The sequence below is a fragment of the Podarcis filfolensis genome (genome assembly GCF_964270895.1).
Source record: "Podarcis filfolensis genome assembly, chromosome: 8".
In the NCBI taxonomy this organism is placed as follows: Eukaryota; Metazoa; Chordata; class Lepidosauria; order Squamata; family Lacertidae; genus Podarcis; species Podarcis filfolensis.
Genome location: NC_139611.1, coordinates 80339124 through 80351162, shown reverse-complemented (window position 1 = coordinate 80351162; position 12039 = coordinate 80339124). Strand labels below are relative to the sequence as shown.

At 48.7% G+C, this 12039-nt stretch overlaps 1 protein-coding gene across 1 annotated transcript; it reads right to left on the bottom strand.

The window, feature by feature from the left end:
- Positions 1-857: 857 nt before the first annotated feature.
- Positions 858-11831, bottom strand: LOC310768771 (uncharacterized protein). Its single transcript, XM_083627532.1, has 6 exons — positions 11701-11831; positions 8778-9800; positions 6444-6591; positions 4473-4526; positions 2141-2224; positions 858-1099 (listed from the first exon to the last, which is right to left on the bottom strand). Exons 1-6 carry the CDS (start codon positions 11810-11812, stop codon positions 1096-1098), a joined length of 1425 nt encoding a protein of 474 aa, XP_083483658.1. The 5' UTR covers positions 11813-11831; the 3' UTR covers positions 858-1095.
- Positions 11832-12039: the final 208 nt, after the last annotated feature.

Sequence of the window (12039 nt, the reverse complement as noted above, 5' to 3'; positions counted from 1 at the left end):
ACGCATTTGCCTAATTCACAGCTCCCAAGACAAAAGACAGACAGCCTTGGAAATTTGCACTTTCCTGAATTTTGCGACACAGTTCTCCGGCCAAGAGCTGTGTACAAAAATGCACATATTGAGATGAAGTGTGCATAAAAATGAACATGTTAGTGACAACAACGTGCAAAAATGGCAGGCCCTGCTTTGCTAAAAAGGTGAGCGCTGCACACATAAATGTGCATATGAGGAGAAATTTGTGCTAAAACGCTGGTGGGTTTTCAGGAGGACTTTTTACAAACAACTCACAAAATGATGTGGAAATATGGAGAAACGAACATAAGAATGGAAGAAACAGAGAAACACTGAAACCGATAGACTGCCCTGTTCCTCACAATCACTGAGTTTCACTTCCAGCCAGGAAACCACCGCAGCCCCCTACCCCAACCAATATTATACTAATAATATAATAATAATAATTAATTATTTATACCCCGCCCATCTGGCTGAGTTTCCCCAGCCACTCTGGGCGGCTCCCAATCAAGTGTTAAAAACAGTACAGCGCTAAATATTAAAAACTTCCCTGAACAGGGCTGCCTTCAGATGTCTTTTAAAGATAGGATAGCTGCTTATTTCCTTCACATTTGAAGGGAGGGTGTTCCACAGGGCGGGCGCCGCTACCGAGAAGGCCCTCTGCCTGGTTCCCTGTAACCTCGCAATGAGGGAACCGCCAGAAGGCCCTCGGCGTTGGATCTCAGTTGAACGATGGGGGTGGAGACGCTCCTTCAGGTATATTGCCATAATATTATGTGTTACAGTGGAATATGGAGAGAGCCATCCCATCAGACCCTGGCAAAGGAATATGGGCACAGCAGAAGTGGGCATTGGAGGCTTTTATTGCCTCAGGGGACATAATGTTCTACCTGCCCCAGGGGCTGTGGGTGAATCACAAGGGCCTTAAATCATTTCATCGTGATTTTTCAAGTAGATTTCAAGTAGATATTTCAAGCGGAGCTTCTCTTCTTGACAGAGTGGGGGAAATAGTCGACGCTGCTCCAGTCTGGAAGGCTGACAAAATTGTTGACCAGGACGATCTCTCTCTTACTCTTTTTGCTTTTACCTGGAAGAGAATCAGTCTAGAATCAGAGAATGGAGAGCAGAAATAAGGTAAGGCAAAAGCAAAGGACCTCTGGATGGTTAAGTCCAATTGGATTCAACTATGGGGTGTGGCACTCAACTCCACTTTCAGGCTGAGGGAGCCGGCGTTTGTCTGCAGACAGCTTTCTGGGTCATGTCGCCAGCATGACTAAATCGCTTCTGGTGCAACGCAACACCACAACAAGAATTAAATCATTATGCTGGATAGTAGGGTTTAGTGAGGTCAAGGCTGAGGCTGGGTTTGGCAAGAGAGGCTGTTTAACCATTTTGGAGATAATATCAAAGACCCTGCTCCAAAATATATAAACAATTTTGTATGAAAGAAGAGAAGAAGAGTTTGGACTTGATATCCCGCTTTATCACTACCCGAAGGAGTCTCAAAGTGTCTAACATCCTCCTTTCCCTTCCTCCTCCACAACAAACAGTCTGTGAGGTGAGTGGGGCTGAGAGACTTCAGAGAAGTGTGACTAGCCCAAGGTCACCCAGCAGCTGCATGTGGAGGAGCGGGGAAGTGAACCCGGTTCACCAGATTACGAGTCTACCGCTCTTAACCACTACACCACACTGGCTCTATGTTCCAAAATTCCCACAGCCTCTCCAACAAAGTTGGGGGATAGGGGTTTGTTGATTTTGGCTAGATGAACCGGAGTCCTGAAAAAAACCCTCTTAGGCAACCACCCGATCTGAAATCCTTAAGTCCCGCGAATGTTGACGCTACTGAGCTGGATAGCATCAACAACAACTTATTATTTATACCCTGCCCATCTGGCTGGGTTTCCCCAGTCTCTCTGGGCGGCTTCCAACAAAAGATTAAAAGTAAATTAAAACATCAGTCATTAAAAATTTCCCTAAACAGGGCTGCCTTCAGATGTCTTCTAAACGTCAATGTCTTGACTCTGCATAAGGCAGCTTCCTATGTTTTTGCGGATGAGCGGTGCAAAAGAGCGGGTGCTACACAGATCTACTGCTGTGGTCCTCCCATGTAGGGCTGGCAGGTACTTACTTCTGGGCTTTGGGCACTCCTTTCTTTGGACCTTTTTTCTTCTCGCCCCCCTTTTTCTCCTGAGCCTTATGGTCTTCTTTATTCCTAAGGAAACAAAGAGACCCTTGCTGTTGTTCCCTGGCAACCGGCACTCAAGTGGCACATGGCCGGCATTTGCCCTCTCATCCTTCCTGGTTCTTTCCCCAGCACCTTCCCACTGTCTGTCACGGCATCCATCGACTCATGGAGTACTGCAGTGGCATGGCCACTTGTTCATCAGAATAAGAGCCCTGGCGGGACTTCCGGGCAAGGAACGTGGCGGACTGAACATCTACTGTCGACAGCTAAGCCGGCAGAGATAATTGTATGGGGATTAATGATAGCCAAGCCATAGATCTTGGTTATCGAATTCGCTCTGAATAGAGTCAGTGCTTTTTCCCCCTAGAAAAAGTGGTGTCTACAGGTTCTATGGGGGAAGCCATGACTGCATGAAGTGGCATCATAGTGCTTTAAATGCATGGTGGGCATGCATATATGTGGCTTGGTTTAAAGACACAGTAAGGGAGATGGGGGATATTGCATTTGCTCGCCCACAGTTATGACCTGGACAGTATGCCTGGTCATGAAATTAGTATGGAGAAACATACTGCATTGCAATTAAAATTATGGTAGCTCTCCTCAATGGTGCATCTATACATACAGTGGTACCTCGGTTCTCGAACAGCCTAGTTCACGAACAACTTGGAACCCGAGTGTAGCAAACCCAGAAGTGAGCATTCCGGTTCTCTTTTTTTGGGGGGGGGGGAGTCGAATGTGCTTTGTTTTGAGTTGCACTGCTTATTAGCGTCCTACCATTTTAATCAAAGAGTTCTGCTTCCGTTTTTAGTGTTGTGCTGCTAATTAGCATCCTACCTATGTGCAGACCAGTGCGAGAGATCGCGCTGATTCGGGAGGTGGGGGAGAAGTGTTCTTGCAGTGCTCTGCAGCCCAGCTGCTTTGACATGAGAGAGAGAGATCTCAAAAGATCACACTGATTAGGGCAGTGCAGAGAAGCGTCATGGCAGCTCTGAAGCCCAGCTGTTTTGACATGAGAAAGAGGGAGAGATCTCAAAAGACAGCGCTGATGGAGCGGAGGCGAGAAGCGTTTTAGGGGTAGTTTTTCAACAATCAGGAATGGATTAATAGTTTTTGCATTACTTTCTATGGGAAAGTGCGCCTTGGTTTTGGAATGTTTTGGTTTTGGAATGGACTTCTGGAATGGATTAAGTTTGAGAACCAAGGTACCACTGTATAGCACAGCACATGCCCATTCTATGCCAATCCCCTTCATTCCCTTTGGTCCAGGGCCAGCCCAAGGCATTTTGCTGCCTGAGGAGGAGGTTATGCTCCCAACACCATTCCATGCACAGAAACCAACTGGAAAGGGAAGGTGAAACATTGGCCAATCAATAGTGTCCTTCATGACACATGATACCAGCAGGTTAGTTATGGGGGTTCAGGATAGGCTACGTGACAGACACAGCTCTGTCCTCCAACAGAAGGCAAGTAAGAAGTGTGACATGATAGAAGTTTATTTTAAAAATTATGCATGACCTGGGAGAAAGTGTATAGAAAAAACCTCCCGCCCGCCGCCAAAAAACCCCCTCTAGAATGTTAGAAGATTCAGAACAGATAAAATAAATTCCTTCTTCAGGCAGTGGATTGTTGAACTATGGAACTCACACCTGCAGTAGGCAGGGATGACTATTGACTTAAAGGTAAAGGGACCCCTGACCATTAGGTCCAGTCGTGGCCGACTCTGGGGTTGCAGCACTCATCTAGCTTTACTGGCCGAGGGAGCTGGCATACAGCTTCCAGGTCATGTGGCCAGCATGACTAAGCCGCTTCTGGCAAACGGAGAGCAGTGCACGGAAATGCCGTTTACCTTTCCGCTGGAGTGGTACCTATTTATCTGCTTGCACTGTGTGCTTTCAAACTGCTAGGTTGGCAGGAGCTGGGACCGAGCAACGGGAGCTCACCCCGTCGTGGGGATTCGAACCGCCAACCTTCTGATCGGCAAGTCCTAGGCTCTGTGGTTTAACCCACAGCGCCACCCGTGTCCCATGATTATTGACTTAGGTGGCTTCAAAACAGGATTGGACAAATTAATTGGGGGGAAGGCTACCATTGGCTATGTTCTGCCTCCACAGTAGGAGACAACAATGCTTCTGAAGACCAGTTGCTGGAAAGCACAGGAGTGGAGAAGTGCTCTTCTGCTCAAGTCCTGCCTGTGGTTTTCCCGCTGTGACACGCATGAGCTGAAAATGGGAGGTTCAAGCTCATTCACACCCCATCCTGACACCCTGGCACTTACGGTAGTTGGGACTGGCTGGGTACCAGTGGTGGTGCCTCTGCAACTGGTGGCGCACTAAGGAAACAGGAAAAAAAGAGAGCAAAGAGTTTAGAAGTGAGAAGCATGCTTTGGCCCCTTGCGACCACGCCAGAGATAGCAGCTTATTTACTTCCTCCCCAACTGTTGCATGGCGAGTTCCTGCCCCCCCCCAGTGGAAAAAAAAGACTCATAACACAATTTTTAAGGTTAATGGGCAAAATAAGGCCACAACATGAGCAGTATTGGCTTAGGCATTGGTCCTAACCAACTATATCCGGCTTCAGCAAGTCTGGAAAGGGTTAGCCACCAGTAATAATAATAATAATAATAATAATAATAATAATAATAATAATAATAATTTATTATTTATACCCCGCCCATCTGGCTGGGCTTCCCCAGCCACTCTGGGCGGCTTCCAAAAGAATATTAAAATACATCAAACACTAAAAGCCTGGTACTTGTTGTTCTCTTTGACATCTGGTGGGAGGGTGTTCCACAGGGAAGGCGCCACTACCGAGAAGGCCCTCTGCCTGGTTCCCTGTAACTTGGCTTCTCGCAGTGAGGGAACCGCCAGAAGGCCCTCGGTGCTGGACCTCAGTGTCCGGGTAGAACGATGGGGGTGGAGACGCTCCTTCAGTAGAGGGAGTCCTTCTGATGCACATCAACTAGGAACTCCCCCGGGGTCACCGATAGGGGGCCTTAGGCCCTCACCTCCATAGGCTTCGGACAGGGCCACGCCTCCCCCCCGAATCCTTTATCGGGCTATCCTTCAATATGTGGGTCAGGTGATGGCACTTCCTCCCCTCTTCCATCTACATAGCAATACCAATACCAATGCCTAACTGCCAATACCGAGAAAGTTGTGACAATTTGCTACAAGGTAGGTGAAAACCAAGTGGCTGGTGCCAATTTGCCAAGTGGAAAAATTCCTACCAGGTCCCTCAATGGCCTCCAACCAAGGTCCATAGCAAGGTCAAGGAACGAAAACCTTAAAGGGCGGGAGGGTGGGAAAAGTAGGAACAGCTGGCAGATGGCAAAGAGGGAGATCCCCGGCCGTGCCCCCTTTAAATAGGTCAGGCCACGCCCCCAGAGCCAGCCGATTGGCTAGCCAGGGGGTGACACGGCCAGGGATTCCCCTCTTTTGCCGCCTCCAGCTGCTCCTGTTTCCCACCCTCCCGCCCTTTAAGGTTGGCTCCAGCCACCGCACGTGTGGTGGGAGCGTGAAGCCCACAACCCCACCTCCTCTGGAGGGCGGAAGTGGCTTTCCCATTCAACAGAGATAGTCCCTGTTTTCTGCCAGTCGTTGGCCTGTTGTGTACTTACAGATCCAAACCTAGACCAAGGAGTATAAAATGACAGCTAAATAAAATCACAGCTAGCTGGTCTCCTCTGCCCCTCACGCTTGCTATCCTATAGTCCAGTCCTACACCTGATGGTTCAGAGGTGCTTCCGAGCACTGGTGGAGAAAGGGGTGTGTGGTGTGTGCTGCCCACCCCGGGGGGGGGGGTGTCATCCCTGAGGCGGGTGACACCGCTGCGGGTGGTGCCCCCCTGGGATGCTCGCAGACGCACCCCCCGGGCAGCTAGCCCCTCCCCCAGTGCACAGCATGGAGCTGTGCTTCCAAGTCTCTTTCTCACAAGTAGCTGAAGACAGGTACAAATTGCTCGTACCCAGGAACACCCCCCTAAGTGCACTGCTCAGCTGCTGGGTCACCAACTACATAGACTGTAAACTCATTGAATGCTACCTGTGCATACCTGAATACAACTATTTGTGTCCCAGGTCCACAGACTCTGCACTCCTTGAATGTAATGTGTGAACCCACCTCCCGTTCAGTGTATACAAGACAGCACTCAACTCCTTTTGCTATCCTCCCCATTCAGTTTGATCAAAGATTAAAGCAAAATGCCTTATAAAGAAATAAACTAAACAACAAATGATAAATATAATTACGCTTTGCTCCCTTTGACTTGGTAAGTTATCAGGCCTCCAGCTAAGATGATCCCAAAAAGACTTCCAATAGCAATCACTGCGATGATCCCCAGAGGAAGGCCTTTGGTTTTTTCCGCTTCGTCTCCGTCCTCTCCTGAAGGTTTAGCTTCTAAAAAAACCCCAAAAGACATGTGAGAACTAGGAAAATGGCTCCCAATGCCTCCTTGCTCCAGCTTGTCCCAGGTAGTGGACTTCCTTATGCTTGCCACCATTGGAAGGTAGGGATGGGAGAGTTGTTGGCTGGCATCCGTCTGTCTCGAGAGACAATGGAGTGTGCCTCCATGGGTGAAGCCAAACCGCTGCAGTAGCAGCACCAAAGTGGATCCTGGGCAGCGTGTATGGAGGTTCTGGGCTGCCCAGGCGACAGGACTCCTGATGTGGCCTTGCTGATGTGGTCTAAGGAGATAGATCAGAGGGGCTTGGAAATTACTCATCAACACAGTGAGCTCCTAGACAGCAGACTGAGGAGAAGAAGAAGAAGAAGAAGAAGAAGAAGAAGAAGAAGAAGAAGAAGAAGAAGAAGAGAAGAGTTTGGATTTGATATCCCGCTTTATCACTACCCGAAGGAGTCTCAAAGTGGCTAACATTCTCCTTTCCCTTCCTCCCCCACAACAAACACTCTGTGAGGTGTATAGGGCTGAGAGACTTCAGAGAAGTGTGACTGGCCCAAGGTCACCCAACAGCTGCATGTGGAGGAGCGGGGAAGCGAACCCGGTTCACCAGATTACAAGTCTACCGCTCTTAGCCACTACACCACACTGGCTCTTGCGCAGGTCACTATGGTGAGGGGTAGCGTAGAATTGTAGAGTTGGAAGGGTCATCTAGTCCAACCCCCTGCAATGCAGGAATCTCAAGTGTATTATTATTTATCTGTACCAGTGAAGTACCGTATTTTTCACTCCATAAGATGCACTTCTTTCTTCCTAAAAAGTAAGGGGAAATGTCTGTGCGTCTTATGGAGCGAATGCGTGGTCCCTGGAGCCGAATTGCCCAGGGGCAAAAAGCAGATCATGCTCTCTTTTTTTGAAAGTGGGAAGTGGGTGTTGAAACAAAGCCGCTAATCGGCAAGTGATCGGGAGGGAGATAAGGGACGCTAGCAGTGAAGGAGGCTGCCTGGGAGCGGGGAGGTAAAGACAGTGAACTTGCAAGGAGAGGAGACAGGAAGACTAAAGCAATAAGGAGAGAAATTAGAAGGAAAAGAGGAGCAAAAAACTGCTCCAGCTAAGGAAAAGACACTAAGGCAAACAAGAGGGAAGGGAGTGATGAAAGGAAACAGCTGATCGGTGGGATCGGAAGAGAGATAAAGGACACTAGCTGAGGCTGCTTGGGAGGGGGGAGGTAAAAGCCCATGGATCCTCAGGATTTTTACATTGGGTCACCCCAAATTCACCATCAGATCACATAGCATTTCCATGACTACAGCCTGCACCAAAAAAATCATACACCCACTGTTGCGTGGGGCCACAATGGCGCAAAAACATGGATCCACAAAGCATGGATCCACATGGATCCTCAAGATTTTTGCATTCGGTCACCCCAAATTCACCATCAGATCACACATCTGTGGCCACAGCATGAACCACAAAAATCATGCATCCACTGTTTTGTTTCATTCAGAATATATATTTTTTTCTTGTTTTCCTCCTCTAAAAACTAGGTGCGTCTTATGGTCAGGTGCATCTTATGGAGCGAAAAATATCACACACACACACACACACACACACACACACACACACACACAGGTCTCTCTTGTATCCTCCTTTTTCAGGCTGCAATTCTTCTTTATTGGCAAAGCCTCAGTGGCCACGGTCCTACTAAGATCTCTAGCGGATGCTCGGCTCTGCATGAAGGCTAGTCCTACCATTTGGCCGTGAGGCAGATACCTCAGGCAGCAGATTCTAGGGGTCACAGAAGGGCATCAAGTCGGTATTTAATTTGCTAACGTATTTCCTTATCACAGTTATTGAGTTTATTATGATCCATGCTTGGGAGAAGGAGAGGCGTTTGTGGGATTTTCTGCCTCAGGTGCTAAAACAATTTGCTGTGCATCTTGATTTGGAGGGGTGATGGTGGAACAGACACTTGTCTTGCTGACTCAAGCAACAATGTGTCTGGGGACACCCCTGTCTCGCATCTCAACGGTAGGTTGGTGTGCCAGAAAGGGGCTGCAGCTCAGCAGAAGAGCACCGGCAAAACCAAAACTGGTGCCAATTTGAACCAAAATAAAACAATTAGTGGTTTGATTCCCTGCTCCCCAGACCTAGGCTAAGGTTCTATAGGATGTAAAATGTTTACCTTTCAACACCACAGTTTTTTCTCCCTCTTTCATCTCTTTACCATCAACTCCTTGTACTTCCACCTGCAGCAGATATAAGGTGGCATCTTCAGGAGTTAGCTTCGTTATGTGGAGGGCACATTCTGCATTTACAGATTCCCTGCCAGTATAGGCAAAATGGTACTCCAGTGAGGAATTGGGTGGTGGTATGTAGGTCAAGATTTGCTTGGACTTTGCCTTACTCCCCCGAAACCAAGTGCAGGAGGCGTAGCTGCCTATCCCTTTTGGGATTAGGGTGACGTCCATTCCTATCTCTGGAGTAACTGGTTCCAAATCGATAGTAATGTCACCACCAGGACTCTCGGGTTCATCAGGCCCCCCAGGAAAATCAGGACCCTCAGTTTGCATAGTTTGCATGGTTCCCGAACCAGTAACTGTGGCACCCGTAGTTTGTGACCCAGGAGGAACAGTAGGAACCTTTGTTGTTGCTGCAGGAGGAAGAGGAGGAGGAGGCGGTGGTGGAGGTGGTGGTGGAGGAGGAACAGTAGCCTTAGGTGTCACTGCAGGAGGTGGTGGTGGTGGAGGAGGTGGAGGTGGAGGTGGTGGTGGAACAGTAGCCTTAGGTGTCACTGCAGGAGGTGGAGGTGGTGGTGGAGGAGGAGGTGGTGGAGGTGGTGGAACAGTAGCCTTAGGTGTCACTGGAGGAGGAGGTGGAGGTGGAGGTGGAGGTGGAGGAGGTGGAGGTGAAGGTGGTGGAAGAGTAGTCTTAGGTGTCACTGGAGGTGGTGGTGGTGGTGGAGGAGGAGGAGGTGGAGGTGGTGGAAGAGTAGTCTTAGGTGTCACTGGAGGTGGTGGAAGAGTAGCCTTAGAGGTCACTGCAGGAGGAGCCCCAGTTGTTGCAGGTGGAGCAGCAACCGTTGTAGGTGGAGCACCAGCTGTCGTTGCAGGAGCCCCAGCTGTGGTGGCAGGAGGAGCGACAGCCACGGTTGTTGCTGCTGCCGTCATCACAGGAGCAAACAGGAAGCAAGAGCTCAAGATGTAGGCTGTGGAGTGAGGAAGAGAGACAGTCATTCAGTTCAAGAGGCCAATAGCAGCCAGGAATAACAGAATCATAGAATCATAGAGTTGGAAGAGACCACAAGGGCCATCGAGTCCAACCCCCTGCCAAGCAGGAAACACCATCAGAGCACTCCTGACATATGGTTGTCAAGCCTCTGCTTAAAGACCTCCAAAGAAGGAGACTCCACCGCACTCCTTGGCAGCAAATTCCACTGTCGAACAGCTCTTACTGTCAGGAAGTTCTTCCTAATGTTTAGGTGGAATCTTCTTTCTTGTAGTTTGGATCCATTGCTCCGTGTCCGCTTCTCTGGAGCAGCAGAAAGCAACCTTTCTCCCTCCTCTATGTGACATCCTTTTATATATTTGAACATGGCTATCATATCACCCCTTAACCTCCTCTTCTCCAGGCTAAACATGCCCAGCTCCCTTAGCCGTTCCTCATAAGGCATCATTTCCAGGCCTTTGACCATTTTGGTTGCCCTCCTCTGGACACGTTCCTGATAGCAACCCTCTTGATTTTATTTCTAGATCACCAAGCCAGACTGAAGGCCTGGATGATGCCTTCCTAGAGCAGATTACCAAACATATTTTTTTAAAAGGAAAGATATAGTAGTCATGGGAGACGCCAACTACCCCAATATCTGTTGGAACACAGACTTCCCAGGAGGTGGAAGAAGCAACAAGGGGATCTTCTATATTGGACCTGATCCTCACCAACAGGGAATAACTAAATGACAAAGTGGAAGTACTTGGAAAGTCTGGAGGAAGATGAATGTAGTAGGACATGAACTCTGGATTTTAAGGAGGCCAATTTCAAAAAGCTCAAGGAGCTAGTGGATGAGATCCCATGGTCAGAAACATGAAAAGAGAAGGGAGTCCAAGATGGATGGGAGCTTCTTAAAGGTGAAATATTGAAGGCCCCAAAGCAGACATTTTCAAGAGGAAAGAAAAGTAGGAGGCATATAAAGAAACAGATGTGTCTGCATAAGGAGCTTACAGGTGAGCTGGGATTTAAGAAAGGCACATTTTTTTAAAAAATGGAAGAAATGGGAAATCACAAAGGAGGAACCAACACATGAGTAGAAAACAGTTGCAGAGTGAAGGTCAGGCTGGCTAAAGCTCAGAATGAGCTCAGACTTGCAAGAGAGGTTAAAAATAGTAATAAATGTATTTCTGGCTTTGTCATGAGTCGTTGGTGGTCGCTCCTCACCGCCCTCTGCGAGAAGCAAGGAGGTTGAGGTGGGGGAAAGCCAGGATTTATGAGGCAAAAATAATATGCAGTTGAAAGGGTTGACAATAGGACCCATGAAGGGGAGGATGGGAAGTTCAGAGATTCGGAGGAATCTTTAAATATGGATGAGTATGATTGTACAGTGGTACCTTGGGTTACATATGCTTCCGGTTACAGACGCTTCAGGTTACAGACTCCACTAACCCAGAAATAGTACCTCGGGTTAAGAACTTTGCTTCAGGATGAGAACAGAAATCGTGCTCCGGCGGCGCGGTAGCAGCAGCAGGATGCCCCATTAGCTAAAGTGGTGCTTCAGGTTAAGAACAGTTTCAGGTTAAGTACGGACCTCCGAAATGAATTAAGTACTTAACCCGAGGTACCACTGTATTGTCATATTCTTATACTTGTAAAATCCAATAAAAATTATTTCCAAAAAGGAAGAAGAAGAAGCTAACGCTGTTCTATGCAGCCTTGACAGAAGCATAAGGTCCAAGGGAAGTCACAGCCTTGGTCAGACCCCCAACAGGAGTCATGTGTTCTAGGTGCCACAGTTTAAGAAATATATTGAGAGGTTTGGAACTCTGATTCTTCTCCCCAGGCCCTCCCCAGGCCAGAACCTCTGTTCCCCAGAGACACCCCCCCCAATGTCTTACCTGCTAGAAGTAGAACCAGGCAGGACCTTGCAAACCCAGAAGGTCCGCAAGCTGTTGGGCGGCGTCTGCATGTTCTTCGAGTTGCTCTTGCAGGTGGGAGGGTTTGGGGCATCCTGGGAGGTTCTCTTTGTGCCCAGGTTGGTGCCTGGGTTCCCCCCGTGTTCTTTGATGCCGGTGACTGGGATCCCCAGCTGAGCCCAGACACCCATCCTAGGTTCTCTTCTCCCACCCTAGGCCCAGGGTGCTTCAGTGCCAAGAGCCTGCTCAACCCCAGTGTAAACTCCCGGGTAACAAGAGAAAGAGGTCATAAAGCAGAGACATGAGTCATGAGCTGAGGGA